Source organism: Bos indicus, chromosome 5 (genome assembly GCF_029378745.1).
Source record: "Bos indicus isolate NIAB-ARS_2022 breed Sahiwal x Tharparkar chromosome 5, NIAB-ARS_B.indTharparkar_mat_pri_1.0, whole genome shotgun sequence".
In the NCBI taxonomy this organism is placed as follows: domain Eukaryota; kingdom Metazoa; phylum Chordata; class Mammalia; order Artiodactyla; family Bovidae; genus Bos; species Bos indicus.
In genome coordinates, this window is record NC_091764.1 from 90,480,367 (window position 1) to 90,500,047 (window position 19,681).

The 19,681-nt window shown below is 38.2% G+C and overlaps 1 protein-coding gene across 1 annotated transcript in view; it reads right to left on the reverse strand.

The window, feature by feature from the left end:
• The window catches only part of AEBP2 (AE binding protein 2), a 61,892-nt gene that overhangs the window by 35,708 nt on the left and 6,503 nt on the right, over positions 1–19,681 (reverse strand). The window contains exon 2 of the mRNA XM_019961485.2: positions 3,172–3,379. Within this exon, the coding sequence (XP_019817044.2) occupies positions 3,172–3,379 (208 nt within the window). The remainder of the gene's footprint in view (positions 1–3,171; positions 3,380–19,681) is intronic.

Consider the following 19,681-nt stretch of genomic DNA (forward strand, 5'->3'; position numbering starts at 1 on the left):
GCTCGGTCTAGTTTCTGAAATCCAGTCATGCATGAAGTATGAACCCAAGAACACAATTCTGTTTTACTGAACAAAAAAAGGTTAAGTTTTTCTTGCTTGTCTTTATTTTTTAAAGAAAGTACTTCCATGACTTTTAAAAAAAAGGTACATTCCAAAAAAAAAAGGTGCTTTAATGATAAGCTTAACTTTTACTACAGGATTAAGTATCCACCCACTTTGACATATGAAAAGGTCAGGAAACCTTAAAATTCCACTTGCCTTCAGCCTATAAATACAATTAAAGTCCACGTGACATAGCAACATAAATAGCTTAAGGCACATAAAGAAGTTACTAAACTGTTATAGTTTTTGTTTTCCCAGGGTGAACAGCAGAGTGGGATGAGAAAAAGAACAGGAATTAATACAGGATGTAGATCTTGCTACCTTACTGCTCCAGAACTGTCATCTTTCAGTAATTAGAAACATAAAATCCTCTAGAGTTGCCAGTAATTTTCCTCATTTGTTTCTGTTCCACTGTGACAGTTCACATTTGGGATAGAAAGAAGAGAATTAAAAACTCTTTAAAAATGTCATCAAAATCAGCTGTTTTCCACTATACAGGAGAGCGAGTGAGAATAGTCAAATTTAAAGACAGAAAGTAGGACCATGGTTACTAGAGATTAGCACAAGGGAGGATTAGGGAGGTATTATTTAATAGGTAGATTTCAGTTTGGGACAATGAAAGAGTTACGGAGAGGGATAGTAGTCATTGAAGAGCAATGTGAATGTACTTAATAATGCCACTGAAGTGCACACTTAAAAATAATTAAAATGACTTTAAAAAAATTTCCCTTCAAAGAGGTCACTTAAAAAAAAAAACAACAATTAACAACTACTAAATTGTAGCTGAAATCAGGCGTGTTCAGGGTGGTATGGCCATAACATAACTACTCTATTTTAAAGCACAAACCAGATTGAGACTTCCTAAATTATCTAGTAGTAATTAAGTTTTGGGCTTCTCTGGTGGCTCAGTGGTAAAGAATCTGCCTGCAGTGCAGAAGACACAGATGTAGGTTCAATCCCCAGGTCAGAAAGATCTCCTAGAGGGCATGGCAACCCACTCCAGTAGCCCTGCCTGGAGAACTTCATGGACAGAGGAGCCTGGGGCAGGCTACACTCCATGGGGTTGCAGAGAGTTGGACAACTCCATGGGGTTGCAGAGAATTGGACACGACTGAAGCAACTGAGCACACAACACATCAAGTTTTCAAATTCTCATTCAAACTCTCATTCTGAAAGCTTAAGTCTATACATCAAAGACTGATATGCAAAAATAATGGGAATGTAATGAAATGTATTTTGTTCATTTAGCTGAGCCTTTAAGTCTGTAGTTTAGCAACTAATGTCCTTCAAAGATCAGAACTCCTTTCTCAAGTCAAAACAGAATTACTCTTAAAATTAGCCAGAGAATCTTATTATTTGTAATAAAGTAATTTTATGAATAAGCATTCAAGAAATGACATTGGGGGTTTCCGTTTCAACATGTTTAAAGTAGAAATACCAAAACTTCACGCCTGGCTCTGTAATATCAGTAAGATACATGCAGGTGCAGTGATTACATTACACATTCAGTCTGTAACTCCATTTTTCCAAATCTGTAAAAAGCTGAAAACATTCTCATAAAGGCCGTGTGCCAACTCAACTTGTAGGATCAAGACTTAGAAATGTGCAAGTCTCCTATTACTACTAAGAGACCATGCCTGCAGAGCCTGGGATCCTGCATGTAGCTGCCAAGTCAAGTGACTATAAAGCATCATGCCGTGGTTCACAGGACTGCCTTGGTGATCTATCAAGTGATTCCAAGCACTGGTGTACAAAAGGCAACTCTGTAATGACCAAGAAGCCAAGGGATATACACAGGGTGAAATAAAGACTGTTACCAAAGCAGCTTAACCACTGAGCTGGGCAGAGTTCATTAGCAACTTATTGACCAGAGATGTCTTTTGTTACCCAAATGTTACTGACCACAGTGTTTCAATATTCACTTACATAACACATTGCCAACCATACACGTTAAGTTTCTGCAAAAATCCCCCAGTCAATAATATGTTAATACACCCTCTGATATCTACCCAGACCCCATATGTATTAAATCTAATAAAGAGACAAATGTTCACTTATACAAGTTTAAGTAATTGAAAGACTACTGAAACATTATAACATATTGTGATAACAGTAAATATTTTTAAAAAGAAATTTCAAATGCAATACCAATGGTAAAAATATTAGGAGTCCCTATTATGGCTGCATGCTTTTAAAAAAAAGATCAGTAATACAATCTAAATATTAATACTACCTTGGAAACAGTTACCCACTTACTTAAGAAGATTTTAATCATGTTAGTATCAGTGTATCTCAATAGTTATACCATACTGACAGACAGTGTGTGGCCTAATAAATTATCTGTACTTAAAAATGTGACATTGAATTTCTAAAAAACATACTAAGACTGGTTAACTATTCAAGACAAAAATCTAGATAAAGTTGAAAAGTATGTATTATGCTATCAATTTTACAAATATTTTGCCCCATTATGCTGTGACTTACCTAATTTGCTTTAGCTCTTTACTTACTATTCAATAAAAATTATATGAACTGACACGACTAAATGGATTCCTAAGTTTATAGGTCAATACTAAATGAGCTCTGACAAACCTGCGAAAGATGATCAATAGTCACAAATAATGAGTACAGATAGCCATTTAACAGGATTGTATATACTAATCCTGATACCAATAGTTTCTCCAGTTAATGTCAGCATCAGGGACAATTTAAGACCACTCTAACAACGGAAATCCCTAAGAGTGCCAATTCCTAAAAGCCTTCAACTCGAAACATCAGAACCTTGAAATACACAGTATTCATTACAATACTCCCACCATATTTTAAAAAGTCTAATTTCTTCAAAGTAATACACCTAAGAGCAAATTAAAATCCAACACATAATATGTTCTATTTAATTTGATTCAAATATGTGGAAAGTAAATAAAAGGGAAAAAACATTTGAAAAAATAAAACATTTGAAAAATAAAAATTTTTAAAAATTACTTAAAAAAAAAAGCCTAACTAGAAAATACAAATTAATAAAACTAATGAAAACAGGGAGTGAAAAAAAGAAATGACAAAACCAACCCCTCCTCGCTGACCATCTACATGTATGGAACGGATGTGATCTGCCAGATCTGGACTAGAGGTGAAGCAAGCCTGGCACTGGTCCCAACAACAATTATAGGCAATATTTTTGCTTGAAGAAGTAGTGCTTCCTTGTCCATTCATCATTGCTGGAGTTGAACGCCCACTGGAAATTGTGCTGTCTACATCCATTATAGTACTGCTTATGCTACAAAAGAAGAAAAAAGGCTGTGTTATTCCTAGAAGTTCACTAACATGAATATGATCTTATAAATAATTAAGATTACAACTTGACATTCTGCCCCATAAAGCATATGAACCATATTTTCCACCAGAAAACAACATGCTTTAAAATTAGTTTCAAATAATTATTTCTAAAACTAAATTTCAAATAAATATTATTTGCAATAAATTGCAAATCAAGGCAAAAAAAAACTAGTACCTCAAACCAGCCATGGAATAATTTAAGCAACTTTTGGCAGACATGAAGTCCCCAACACCATACCCCACAGAAAACAAACCAAACCACACACAAACACACACACACACACACACACACACAGAGCTCACCACATTCTACCCCTTCCAGAGTTCTCTAAGAAGCATGATAAAATAATAAAGTTTCCAGCTGCAAATAATTTAGAATCAAAAGATTGTATTTACAGTGTTGCAAATCACTTGTTGATCTTTTCTTCCATTCACTAATCTGACAATACAACTGCTACCACATCCTACCTCTTTCCATCGCAACGCAGTTGGGAAATTTTGCTGTATTTTCCCTCTTGATAAAAAAGCAAAAGAGAGAACTAAGGGCAAAAGTTTCTCTGATTTTACCAAAGTCCAAAAAGTACTTTGTTGGCCCTCAATTTTTTTCAAAGTCTTATGCACCTCAAACTCTTACTTCTTATTTAATAAACAAAGTATTATATACTAATTTTTTTATTTACTAAAAAATACTAGTAATAAAAGTCATTAATAAAAGTGAGTAATTTTTAATGTTAAGAATTTCACATCATAAAAAATGTAACACATTTTGCCTTCATCTTAAGAGCAATTCACTTTATTTCCTTCCTTCGTATCTTCTCAATAGAGAAATTACATGGAAGTAGTATCAATCACAGAACGACCAACAGTAAGAATGCTTCAGACTCTCAAACCTATTAAAAGCTAAAACTGCCTGTACTTAATTTAAGTACCAGTAAATTATACAATTCACATTAACTTTTAAGGGGCATGCTTCCCCATTCCACTAAGTTTTTATTATAGAAAATTTCAAAAACACAAAAAAGTATATCTAAACCTGAACTCAGATACAGACTAGATACAAACTCATGGTTACCAGTAGGGAGCAGGTAGTGGGGAAGTAAAGACAAGGGGGAGGGATTAAAAGGTACAAGCCACTGTGTATAAAATAAACAGGCTAGGAGAAACAAGCATATACTATACAACACAGGGAATATTTTATAACTAATAAATGGAATGTAACTGTAATCAAAAGTGGGGTCCAGCTGCTCTGCTTGCTGCTCAAAAGCAATCATTAAAGAGGCCAGGCTGGTGGAAAGTCAAGTTTGCTTTCTTTTGGATGGGGGTGGGGTAGGGCGGGGCGGGAGTGGGAGGGGACCTGTCCAAAGGGCCGAGACCTTCCAATGACCATCAGTGGGCAAGAGCTTTTATAGGCTGAGGGAGGGGGTTACTTGTAGAAACAGTACAGTCAGCTCTGACAGTCATACAGAAATTGGTCATCTGTGGTCTGATCAGAGTCATCTCGATTGTTTTAAGTATAGTTCAGTTCAGTTCGAGGGTCCGTTTGTTTCCATTTCCTGAGGCCAGTTGTCAAAACTGTGGCAGCTTATGTCATGGCTACAGTCTGGTTATCACATAAGTTAACTTCTCTACCTGGTGAGGGTTTCAGTATCTGTAAGACTGCTCACAGGATATGGCTCAGAGGATTACCTATAGCCCTTGAGAAGGAACTAAAGGTCCTTGACTATGCACACAAACTACATTATTTGGTGCTCTCTGTTTTCCGTTGTTTCTACATTTTCACATTTGTGATTAAACTTTTTCTTTGGCTAAAGTTTTTTCTACAGAAAAAAGGCAGGCAGAGGATATCTTCATAACCTTTAAAAATTATGAATCACTATGCTGCACACCTAAAATATATAATATTGTACCATCAACTATACCTCAATAAAAATAATTAAATCTGAACTCAATAATAACACTGTCCTGTTTGCTATACATAATTTGTCTTTCTCAATTATCCACAGGTTGCAAACATGATACTTGAAAAAGTATCATGATACTTTTTATCATGATGAAAGTATCATGATACTTTTCATATTTGAAAAGACCCTGATGCTGAGAAAGATTGAGGGCAGGCAGAGAAGGGGACGACAGAGGATGAGATGGTTGGATGGCATCACCGACTCAATGGACATGAGTCTGAGTAAACTCCACGAGTTGGTGATGGACAGGGAGACCTGGAGTGCGGCAGTCCATGGGGTCGCAAAGAGTCAGACACAACTGAGCTACTAAACTGAACTGAAGTCCTGAACCATTTCCCAGTCGACCTACAGATTCTAAATTTCAGCTCTAACACTTCATTCTAAAACTCGGTAACCTCTAGAAAACTCTTAAATGTGAAACCTCTAGAAAACTCTCAAATGTGAATCAATTCTTGAACATCTGAAATTTTACTTATATACTGTCTAAAATCCACCCCACTCCAGTACTCTTGCCTGGAAAATCCCATGGACGGAGGAGCCTGGTAGGCTGCAGTCCATGGCGTCGCTGAGAGTTGGGACACGACTGAGCGACTTCACTTTCACTTTTCACTTTCATGCATTGGAGAAGGAAATGACAACCCACTCCAGTGTTCTTGCCTGGAGAATCCCAGGGACGGGGGAGCCTGGTGGGCTGCCGTCTCTGGGGTCACACAGAGTTGGACATGACTGAAGTGACTTAGCAGCAGCAGCATTGTCTAAAATCAAATGCATCCATTTTTCAAAGGTAACAAAAATGTTTTTAGGATGCTTCAGATACAAAAAATAGGAACTTCCCTGGTGGTCCAGTGGTTAAGAGTCCACACTCCCAATGTGTGGACTAGATCCCCTAATGCCACAACTAAGACATGGCACAGCCAAATAAATAAAGATTTTTAAAAAGATAGGAAAAATGACTCAAAGTTTCTCTTTAAAGGATATTCATGTATTTAAGTTCATCTGGCTAAATATCTCCCAGTCTATCTACAGATTCTAAACGTCAGCTCTAACCCTTTATTCTAAAACTCCATAATCTCTAGAAAACTCTTAAATGCGAATCAACTCTTGAATATATGAAATTTTATGTATATATTGTTTCTGCAGGAATAAACCATAAGTATGGTTTATACTGAAATACAAATTTTTACTTGAGCCCCAGAAATTCCAAGTTTCATGAGGCCCTTAACAGCAAAATGGTTACCTATTTTCCTTGCCACTTGCTTCATATATTTTAAAACATTTCCCCTGTAAAGTTCATACTTTCATAAACCATACTGATTAACTCCAAAGGCAAATAAATAGTAGTGTTAAATGAGCAATCCATCACACTCAATTTATAAACAACCTCAGAAAAGAGATAAATCTCAATGGCCTACTATGGTACAACCTCCAAGTTAAAAAAAAAAAAAAAAAAAGCCCCACAGAAGTGCAGGGTAGTACAGTTCCACTTTGCATACCTAAGTGGAGGCAGACATGGAGATACAGCCACCCCTCAAGGCAAACCTCTTTTCAAGGATACACAAAGTGCTTCTGTGCTGGGGCAGATGGGAGAAGCAAGACAGACTTTAACTGTAAACACACTTCTGTTTTATTTTAACCATGTATCTCCATTGCTTTTACTTGAAAGTCCAAAATTAGCTGGAAGTGAAACCAAATTAATTTTCTTTAAATTGAACAAAGTAGAACAAGGTCAAGAGACTCATACCCTTGCAATAAATCCAACTAGCAATAGAGTCCATCTACCCAGTGCGTAACATGTTTTGCTTATGAACTTCACCCCAGAAGGAGAGCCTTCTGAGTCCAAATAGCCATGAACACTAAGCAATAGCGAAATACTGCTCACATGCAGTATTACTCATTTGAAAACCAGTACTTCATGTGGATGCAGATCCTCATGAAAGGAAAGCGTATTGCAGGTATTAAAGCACATGAACTCTGTCTACCACTGGCAACAAGCTGCAAAAGCAATGGTGCAGGAGCTTAAGGGGCACGTTCTCTGCCCTGAAAGACTGAGAGACACTCTACATCTGGGTGGCATCCCCACAAAGCCTCCCGTTGCCCAACAGGACAAAGTGGAGTCCTGCCACATGACCCCTGCTTGGCACCTCCAACTGCTAGAAAGAGTCCAATCCTAAATCTCCAGGCTCTCTTTTGGTTCCAGATTCATCCCAGAATCAGTGGTTCCCTCCAGTCTCAAGACCGATAAAGACAACAGTTTTAATACAGGAGAGCAAAGGAGACAAATCCTAAGTAATTTATAATCTTGACAGGACAGATACAGATTTCATAGAAAGCAGTGTCCTTCTTCCTACTGTATAACAATATGATCAGAACTAAAAACTGACTTTCTACTTCCACCCAATCTTATGTCTAAGTTTAAGCATGTATTAAAATCTTTCATTCAGTCAGTTCTCCTTCCCAGTGAACACTTACTGATTCTATAAGATGTGAACAAAAGCAGCCTGGGATATGGAAGAAAACCTGAGCCAGAAAAAGCACTCACTCTATTCAGATAGTTTCAGTAACTTAAAGCAGTGCATTTCAAACTAATACGTATATGAACATCTGTGATCTTATTAACTGCAGATTCTGATTCAGTGGGTTTGGGGTAAGATCCAACATACTGTGATTTTAACAAGAACCTACTTGATGACGCTGCTACAACATTTTAAGTAGCAAGACTCTAAAAGATGTCTTTCATTATTATTACCCAACTGAGACTGACCCAACTAAGGAACTGTCTCATACTGTAGAAGAGTAAGCTAAAGCAAACACACATACACCATGACGAGCGAAAATCCTTAAGTTAAACCACACACACATTACTAAAGATTCCTATGCAATATCTGGGGAAGGGCATAAGCCATTTTGGGGCTTCCCTGGTGGCTCAGATGGTAAAGAATCTGCCTGCAATGCGGGAGACCTTGGTTCGATCCCTGGTTTGGGAAGATAAGCTGGAGGAGAGCATGGCAACCCACTTCAATATTCTTGCCTGAAGAATCCCCATGCAAAGAGGAGCCTGGTGAGCTACAGTTCAGGGTTGCAAAGAATCGGGACACGACTGAGCAACTTTCACTTCACTTCGACAAGCTATTTTTAACATAACAACATTCCCTTTTTCCTTTTTTTCCCATGGGCCCTGTTAAGAAACTATCTGGCAGATCAGACTCTAACATTTAGAGTAACCAACTACATGGATTTTATGAAAATGGGTTCCTTTGGAAATTCAAGGGCCAACTCACACATACATATAATAGCCTCTTCTTTGATAACTCAAACTACTTCCAAGAAAAACATGTTTGGTAGACATGACCACTGCCAATAAGGCTGTCAATACTGAGAAGACAGCAGAGGAAGAAATAAATGGATGCTACCTTATCATTATGGAGAAGGATGAGACAGTGGTCTTAAAGTAACGGAGTAAGAGAAGTTCATTGACATGGTTTCAGATTCTACACTGCAAATAGTCTCTTAAAAAACAAACTGTTAAGTTCTGGCAAATTATCAAATAGCCACACAATTAACTTTAAAAGTCTATTAAAATACTTCTTTTTCCAACTAAATATTTGCATGAAGCCAGATTTTCTTCATATGGCTCGACTAAATCACTTCACTGCATCAGGCTGAATGCAGAAGCAGACATAAGAAATAGTTGTTCAGCCAGACATTAAGCATAAAACAATGTCACTCTTCTAATTTAACTGGAAAGTAGTTTATTTAAAAAAACTTATTTTTAATTGGCTTATTTTAAAATTAACAAATTTTTTTATGTTTTTAATGTTCTCAGTTTTTATTTTTGACCCTGTAATAGTGGTAACTGTAATCTACATAAACAAGCTCTTTGGTTTCTTCAATAACCTTTTTAACAGCCTCAGTCGTGTCCGACTCTGTGCAACCCCACAGACGGCAGCCCACCAGGCTCCACTGTCCCTGGGATTATCCAGACAAGAACACTGGAGTGGGTTGCCATGTCCTTCTCCAATGCGTGAAAGTGAAGTCACTCAGTCGTGTCTGACTCTTAGCGACCCCATGGACTGCAGCCCACCAGGCTCCTCCATCCATGGGATTTTCCAGGCAAGAGTACTGGAGTGGGGTGCCATTGCCTTCTCCATTTAACAGCTTTACTGAAATATAATTTGTATTTCTCCATACTTAAGAAAGCAAAGAGGTCCTTAGCAAAATGTTTGAGAACCACTGATCCAGACTGTATTTAAAGCAAAGTTTCAAGGTCTCTCTGAAATAGCCTGGAAAGAGTATGTTTCTGACCTGGAATATCCTGATTTTATTCTAGGGTTAAATAGAATCTGAGTCTGAAATTCAGTTTGAGGTGACATGGATGGGGGCAGTCTTATCTGCGGTCTTCTTTCCAGTTATCTGTGAGGAAACTCATCTGGGGTATGAATTTTCCTCATTAAATCTGGGTCCTTCTCCTCTTTCTAGGCTACTGAAATGCGTAACTTTACAAGAGGGTTGAGGATGAGGTGTCATTATGATTATGTATATATATACACACACACTTGATATATATAGCAAATGTACAACATGATATGTAAGTGTGTAACATGAAATCAAATGTATTTTATTCTTATCAAAAAACTAAAATATAGGAATTTCAGAATCTCCTGTAACATTGATTAGCAAAGCTGCAGCTCTGCACTGGTGCTTCTCCAACCCTAACTTAGGCCTCCACTTGTCCACTCTGATAAGTTAGGTCTGTGAATCACACACTTTATGCTTTACCCAATTAAATGTCTCCCCAAGACCCAATTACTTGCTGAATGCTCTCCTGCTAGAGGACTAGCCAGGTGGCTGCTAACAAATCAAAGAGCTGTCATGAAACTATTTTTTATTGTTTAAACTTAAGATTCCGATCACTGTTGTATTTGTGATATGAAGTAAAGACTACTAAGACCAACCACTAACTAATGGCGTCTTCCAAACAAGACTTCCCTACTGGCAATTCCCTTTCTCCTGGCAATTCCAGCTCTCTGCCAGGAGAATTAAAGTGTAAATACAGGCTAAAGACAAAGTGCCCTTGTCCACAAGTCACATTTTCACAGCTATGCAGCCAAAACAGAAAGAAAAAAACTGGATGCTAAAAACTGACATAAACTTGTATCACCCACAAACCTCACATGAAATTTAAGTTCATCTCAAAAAGCTTTCCTGTTTTAATTGACTTGACAAATTGTTAAATTTTTGAACTTACAAAAAAATAGTAACACCATTTTAATATATCTTATGCATTGGGGTTACAAATAAAAATCTGTAACAACAGACCTCAAAACTGTCAAACTACTAACTTTTATATTAAAAGGTTAAAAACCACTGAGCTCTATTATATACAGATCGAGTGTCATAAAAATGGAGGAGGAAAACAGAATGATCAAGGCATCCAGCCACTATGTTCAAGATTTGGAAGTTACTCATGGAAGTTACACAAAAGAACCCCCTTAATCTCTAAGGATCAAGGTTGTTTTATTTTTGTTCTATAAGTGAAAATACATAATCTTTAGGATGTCTTCAGCTCATTGACTGTATCTGAATTACTACAAAAGAAATATTCTGTAATTTTAACTTTTACTCTATAAATGTAACTTTTTAAGAATGAAATATTGTTCCCTATATGGACTGAAGAAAGTGACGAGTTAGACAAAAATTCTATTACTCTAAGGAACACTTAAACAGGGACAAAAATTATAAACTTTGTTTAATTTTGTTATTGGTAATAAACTTTGGATAGAAATTAGCTTTCAAAAGTACTTATCATATTGTAGGTAAACGTAACTACACACAGGGAATTCCTTATCTAATCATATAACAGGGTAAATTATATGGTTAAAAGATGATGCTCCTTTCATCCATAATAAAACTGCCACTCACTACTACAAAGATTACTGTCTCCCCCACACCTGTAATCAAATTACTAGAAATTAAAATTCAAAAACAGAAAAAATATTTAAGATAATCTTTTATTTTTAATTCAAATAAATTGATTTTAATTAATTTACTAAATTAAAACAAAGACCATATTTTCTATTTTAGGCAAACTAAGGCATATGTGGAGGAGATGGTAAGTCCTTATTGATGTCAAACTGTTCCAGTTGCTGGTCAATCAATGACAATTCTGTATTTTTGAAAAGTCTGAAGTTGTACGCCTGATATTACACAACTTTAAGATATTACACATCTTTACTTCAGTTATTAATACCACTCCTCACGTCCTTTTGTTGGAAGAGACTCTCATTTTGTGCCCGGCTCTTTATTCCAGGAACTGACAGAAATTAAAAGCTAAAACTGAACCAGTTAAAAGAAACAGGAACTTCAGGAAAACTATGAACTGCCTGCCTATTACATTTTATGACTTTACCCTAAGGAAAAAGGAGATTATGAAAATCTGTCTCACAAAAGGCAGGCTCTACTATTTTTAGACGACGCCCCACTCTTCACCACAACTGAGAACAAGCGCTACTCCATGCCCTGCCGTGTCTGCCACATGCCCTGCCTTTTTCTGTGCACTTGTGTCAGACTGTATTTTCCAAAGATGTCCACGCCATGCTCACACCTTCCCACATCCTCTTCTTACAACATGGCATCAAGAAATGGGGGGCTGAGGGGTGGGGTGTCTAGCCTACCTCCTCTGAATCTCAGCAAGCTAACACTTGTAGAAGTGACACTTCAGAACTTCCTAGGCTGGGTCATCAAAGACAATCTAGCTCTTGGGACACAGCGTGGGAGCCCTGAACCACACTCACTCACCCAGTAGAGAAATCTGGCTCTCCGGAAGCCACTATGCTAAAGAGATCCCAGAAAGAAAGTACACAGAGCTAGAGATGCCAGAGCCCCGGCTGTTCCAGCTCCAGCTGTTTGAGTCTTCTCGGTCCAGGCCTCACACATGGGACAGCTTCGTGAGTGAGCTTTCTGGTGACTGGTGTCCCCAGACTCTATGCTCCTCCAAGCTGACAGCAAGCAGAGCAGGAATGATCTAATCATGTCAAGCCCTGCTCAGACAGGAGATTTGTAAGCAAAATAATGTTTTAAAACTACTAAATGCTGGCGTTGCTTGTCATGCAGCCCTAGGAACTGGAACAATGCCTGATGTGTATTAACTCATGTAGTGCTTACAACAACCACATGAGGTAATCACTATTTACTAATATTCAATTCCGTGGTGGCTCAGAAGGTAAAGCGTCTGCCTACAATGCGGGAGACCTGGGTTCGATCCCTGGGTTGGGAAGATCCCCTGCAGAAGGAAATGGCAATCCACTCCAGGACTATTGCCTGGAAAATCCCATGGACAGAGAAGTCTGGAAGGCTACAGTCCATGGGGTCGCAAAGAATCGGACACAGCTAAGCGACTTCACTTCACTTCAAGTATGAGTAGCCTCATCTTACAGATAAGAGAGGCTGAGCAAAAAGACTGAGCAGATAAAAGAGACACAAAAATTATGTGACTTGTCCAAAGCACTAATGCCAAACAACCTGTCACATTTATATGAAGGACAAATGTGTCAATTACTGACTTCAGAAATACTGAAATGTCTATATTACACATCAAGATAAGGTGGCACAGTTTCAGCTGGTGTGTACCCATAGGAAACTATTTCTTTGCTTTTGTATCTACAATGCATACATACACACAGAAGATATTTAGCATCTACATGTAATTTGCCTCGTTTGAACAGATGGCTTTACTAACAAGATGATGTATTAAATTTGATTTCTACAAGTCAATTGGTTTCATAAAAAAATTAACTCAAGGTCAGTCATAGAAAGCAACACTATTCTCACATAGAACCTGTCCCAAATTTAGATAGTGGCCCACGGAACCAGATCATGAGCCTAACAATATCAGTGTAAAATTCAACTCCAAAATACTTGCTCCAGGGACAAGGAAGCACTCACTTTAGTTTTCATATATAAAAAACAAACAGTAAGTTTTGAGATTAGTCTCAACCAGAATTAAGGAATTTAGACTACATCTGATTTCTCTAAGACTGCTTGGTTCTGCCTTCCCAACTGCCACGGTCCTGTAGGCTTTCAGAGCTTTCAACTCAGAAGCAATCAGGGGGACCAAAGTAAAGGTAAGCGCCTCGTTTATTTTACGCTACATATGCTCAGGCCCAACTTCCCTAAGGTCTTTCCTACTCATCTAAGACGGAAGATCCCGTTGATTTGTGTAAGATGAGTCAGTCACCTATAAACCTCTTATTCAGGTTGAACTCCTAAACCTAGCTGGTGCCTTGCACGTGGGAAAAGCTCACATTTTAGTCACAAATTTAAGTAGGCGTTTTAAGGCAAGTAAAATATATGGCTTTGTCACACTGAGATAATCATAAAAATTAATTAGAGGCACACAAAATCATTGGCCAACACCAAGATATTATTATTACGATTATTACTGTAATTACAAGCTATTATCACTGTAATTTAAAAAGCTAAATGGATTTTTCTAATCAAGAAAAAGACTACTCTCTATCCCCACAATTATTTCTCTGAATAAAGACAAAAGATTTTTCCCCAAGATCCAGCAGTATTCACCAAATTGGCCAAAAGGGACTTTATGCAACAATGATGAAATATAGTTCTTGGAAAACAAGACGTTACATCTTGTATCACCACCATGCACTGTGCACATTATTTTCAATTGTTTCTCATCTCTAGTCTATTGCCCTTTAAGATTACTCCACCCACATTTTTCATCCAGCTTAAGACATCAGTAAGCAATTACCTTCAGAACAACTGTAATACTAGAAACATTTCTACTTCAGTAAAATTACACTAAGAGTTATCTTTTACCTTCTTAAAACGGTTTCCAAAAAAATGTCTATACACAATGATATATTTAAAAATCTGCTATGAAAAACAATACTCATTTTATACAGAAGCAATCACATAGTCATTTTGTGTTTAAGTGTTAAATCATGAAAATGATTTTATTAGATGACTTCAGCCTAAGAATGACTACAGTAGAATCCAACACCTCAAAAGACATGTTTGAATGACTGCTAACAGCAATTTAAATCACTAAAAAGTCTACTGCTCATTCATCCCACCCTCAGTACTTTAACAAGTATTTATAAAAAGTAATGACAAACATTTTATAACTTAGAAATGAACTAGTTAGTGGGCTTCCCTGGTGGCTGAGTAAGAAACAATCTACTGCCCAAAGCAGGAGGCATGGGTTTGATCCCTGGTCTGGAAAGATGCCACATGCCGAGGAGCAGCTAAGCCCCTGCACCACACAACTGAGCCTGTGCTCTAAAGCCTACATGCTGCAACTACTGACCCACGTGCCACGCAATGAGAAGCCGTGCACCACAACTGCAGAGTAGCCACTGCCCACCTCACTAGAGAAAAGCCAGCACAGCAACGAAAACCCAGCACAGGCATAAAGAAATAAATAAGTACATAAAAGGGAAATGTTTAAAAAAAAAAAAAAAAAGAAAGAAATGAACCACTAAGTGTATTTACTAAGAAATACTAATATCCATCTAAAATCTTTGTTTTCTCTAATTGGTTTAATACTTTATCTTTCTAGAAACTCGAAATATAAATCAAATCCAGAAAACAAGTCAAGGACTTTGAAAAGTGTTACAATTAAAGAAAAAAATGTCAATAAAGACTCTACCCCCCTAAAAACTGAGTAACTACAATACTTCAAAAAAATTAACTCCTGTATTTCATAGTCTTATAAGGAATCTAGGTTACAAAGTCTAACTATACAATTACAAACAGAGACTAAAGCCCAGAAATGTAAATGAGCTCAAGCACAGAAGACACTCTTTGCAAAAAAGACAGGATGAACATTAAAACAGCCAATAAATTTTAGTTAAGCTTCCCTGGTCAAAGCTGTTAAAACAGTCCTACAGGCAGTGTAACAGCTAAGACCCCACCCAGAGCCAGGCCCGTCAGCCTTCTCCAGGGGCTGTGTGACTTTGGGCAGGGTACAGTCAGTGTGTACTTTCTCACCTCACTGGTTATGTGGATGCAGTTATGAAAGAAAGTGAAGTCGCTCAGTCGTGTCCGACTCTTTGCGACCCCATGGCCTGTAGCCTACCAGGCTCCTTGGTCCATGGAATTTTCCAGGCAAGAGTACTGGAGTGGGTTGCCACTTCCTTCTCCAGAGGATCTTCCCAACCCAGACTGAACTCAGGTCTCCTGCATTGCAGGCAGACGCTTTACCATCTGAGCCACCAGGGAAGCTATGAACTTAATCATAGCTTCAGTGAACTATGTGGATGCAGTGAACTTCATCAAATCCTTTCAATAAGCTCAAGCCTCAGATTCTTAAGCAAACTAGACAATCAATAGTGGTTTTCTTCTAAAACAGTGTGTCGATCTATTTTTTTCTCCTGAGAAACAAAATGTAAGTTTGGGAATCCTGCTTTTTAAAACTTCAAATAATCACAACTTTTTTCAAATACTGTTTCCCCTTATGCTATTAAAAGGAACTGAATGTTCATTGGAAGGACTGATGCTGAAGCTCCAATACTTTAGCCACCTGATGCAAAGAGCCAACTCTTTGGAAAAGACCCTGATGCTGGGAAAGATTGAAGACAGGAGGAGAAGGGGACAACAAGAGGATGAGATGGTTGGATGGCATCACTGACTCGATGGACATGGGTTTGAGCTCTAGGAGTTGGTGATGGACAGGGAAGTCTGGCGTGGGTGCTGCAGTCCACGGGGTCGCAAAGAGTCGAACATGACTGAGTGACGGAACTGACTTGATTAAGAGGAACTAGGGGAAGACATAAGGGACAGAATGGTTCTTCTTGTTTCCTGCAGCCACACAAATGACAGCAAGAAAGAAGAAATACGTACACCCACAGTTGGGCTTCCCTGCTGGCTCAGCAGTGAAGAATCCACCTTCAGAGACATAGGTTCAATCCCTGGGTGGGGAAGATCCCTTTAAGAAGGAAATGGCAACCCACTCCAGGATTCTTGCCTGGGAAACCCTGTGGACAAAGGAACCTGGCATGCTACAGTCCATGGGGTCACAGAGTCGGAAACGACTTAGCAACTAAACATCATCCACAATCAGCTGAATTCAACGAATTAATGAGTTACTTTACTCAGAGAGTGTAATATGTGAGTGTGGTATAGCTAAGTGCTGGAAGTATAAAGATAAATAGGACCTGATTTTAAAATATTATAGCCTACAGAAGACAAACACAAATGGATACTTCAAAACAACACCATAAATATGAATTAGAATTACGGTGACTTTTGAACCCAGAAGAACCTAAAGTATCTTTGAGATCTTGGATATAGCAAAGACACAACCTACAATATTCTGGGTTTGTCTAAAGGACAGGAAATACAGACACACTGAGGATATATTAACAGTTTCCTATTCTCAGTGAGCACACATTCTAACAACAGATGAACAGTAAATAATTACTCCAATTGTGACAGGGCTAATGCAGAATTTGAAATGGACAATGAGCCTAACAAAGTATTGGGGATAGTTGCCTGAGAAGTTGTTCAAGATAAGACCTAATCAAGACAGGAGTTACTATATTTATCTCCTGACTTCCATTTAGAGCACTTGCCAAATCATATTTGAGTTCCAAACCACTTTTTATTATTTAGTCCAAAACCCTCACTTCCAAGAAAAAGAGTCAAACTGAAGTTCAGAGAAATGAAATCAACTGCCAGATTTCCTGCAGGCAGTCTCTAGCTACAATACTGATTATTCTCACTAGAGTATTCTTTCCACATTTTACACATGAGAAATGGGAGGATAAATGACAATATCAATCAATCACAGCCCTAGGCCCTTTACATATTCCATCTCACTTAATCAAGATATGTCTCCTGTTTTGAAAGGTAAGGAAACAACTTCTGAGAAGACAAATTATAAGACCAAGGCTTTCTGACTTACAGGTTCATGCTCTTTCACTACCCAATGTTTCTTTCATTGTTTCAGTGATAGACGGGTCTACAAAAATACAGTAAGGTATTGTTCCAATAAAATCCTCAAGGAAAAAACTTTGTACTCAGAAATAGTAACACTATTTCTCTTATTCATCACTGCAGAGATTAGCTTTTCTTTCCTTCAAGTCAATTTCCCAAGTGTGACTTTCCCCAGCTTGACCCCCGCTCAAAGTCTCTTCACTTCACACCTGTACTATTCCTTCTACCTCCTAATTGGTCTCCCAGCTCCCAAGCTTTCTTTCTCTACCTTTGCCACGTGTGATTAATTTTCCTGTAACACAAAGTTTCATCATTCGTTCAAAATACATTTTAAAATACCTAAAATAAGCATTAAGCACTGTACCAGGTAATGCAGATAGAGCAATGATCAAAACAGACGTGGTTCCCATTCTCAAGGAGCACACATTCTCCCAAGAGCAATGAGTAGTAAATCATCACTCAAATTGTGATAAAGACAATGCAGAACTTGAAGTGCAAGCACTATGTATCTAACAAAGAATCAGGGAGAGGCTGCTTGAGAAAATGTTTAAGGTAAAACCTGATCATGATTGGAGTTACAAAAACAGAAGTCGGGGAGAGCCAAAGAAACCAATTCACCAACCTACAGTAAGAAAGATGGGCACACCTGTGTTGGCACAAAAGGCCACACTTCTCCCATTCATTATTTCCCAGTTTTCAATGTGGAACCTCTTGTCTCGGCAGGAAGTTTCCTGAATACGCTAGGCTCTTTCCTTCCTATGCTTCATTTAAGCTTTCTAGAAATTTTCTTTTCATCACTCAACTAACTCTAAAATCCAGTCCGTTTCTCTCATCAAAACTTTAGTTATCGACTACAATATGCTACAGTTCGGGCTTTTTTCTTTTAAATATCACCATTTTATCTACTTTTGGTTGCCCTGGGTCTCTGTTGCTGCGCAAGGGCTTTCTCTAGTTGCAGCGAGCGGAAGCTACTCTTCCTTGTGGTGAATGGGCTTAGTTGCTCCACAGCATGTGGTATCTTCCCAGACCAGGTATCAAGCCTGTGTCCCCTGCACTGGCAGGCAGATTCTTAACCACTGGACCACCAGGGAAGTCCTCTACAGCCTTAACTTTAATATACTAGGTCATAAACAATTTACAGAAAAACCAGAAAATGATGGAATCGTCTTTTTACTCTCCTTAAAAACTAACCAAATGGGAAGAAACACATGTATACTTCTTATCACTAAACGGTTCAATGCCAACCATCAGTCAATGCTCAACAAAGATTTTTTAAACACCCAAACATCTACCTGATCTCCTATCCATGCCCAAAACTGTTCAGTTAGTTCTAAGGTCAATGTTTTTATTATTTCCACAAATGTATACTATCAGTCACAAAAATGAACTCAACCTGTGGTAAAATTAATTGCAAACCCATTACCATTACTAGAAAACATATCCCAAAACCCTTTAGTAATAGATCAGCAGTGTTACATATTAAAAACTATTAAAAATGAAAGGCATTAAGAAGCCTTTTAGATCAACCATATATGTTAAAGTAAATGATTAAGATGTAGATTTTGTAATAAAATCTTTTGATATGGCATATCCGTTTGCAAGTTTCTGATGCATTCATTTACAGATAACATGCCACATATTTAACAGCTTGTTTAGGACTTTGGGGGGCTTCCCAGGTGGCTCAATGATAAAGAATGCACCTGCCAATGCAAGAAAAGACACAAGTTCCATCCCTGGGTCAGGAAGATCTGGAAGAGGAAAAGACAACCCACGCCAGTCTTCTTGCCTGAAATATTCCAAGGACAGAGGAGCCAAAGGGCTGCAAAAAGTCTGACACAACTGAGCAACTGAGAACTGCACATAATTAGGTGTGGCTTCCTAGGTGGCTCAGTGGTAAAAAAAAAAAAAAAAAAGAAAGAAAGAAAGAAAAAAAATCCGCCTTAGATGTGGGTTTGATCCCTGGCTGGGAAACATCCCCTGGAGAAGGAAATGGCAACCCACTCCAGTCTTCTTGCCTGGAAAATCCCATGGAGAGAGGAGCCTGGCGAGCTACAGTCCATGGAGTTGCAGAGAGTCAGACACAACTCATCAACTGAACAACAGCATAGTATCTTTTGGCATTTCAGATCTTAAACTGCTTCAACAAGAGACCAATGTTACCTTAGCTACAATTGGCTCAAACGCACAGTCTGTACCCCCGTCCATGAGGTCAAGTGCTTTGTCTCAGTCACTGCCGTTGTGTACCGAACACCTAGAATAGTACCCACATAATGGGGCTTCTGCATACATCTGTGGACTAAATACCTACCTAGCACATAATAAATGCT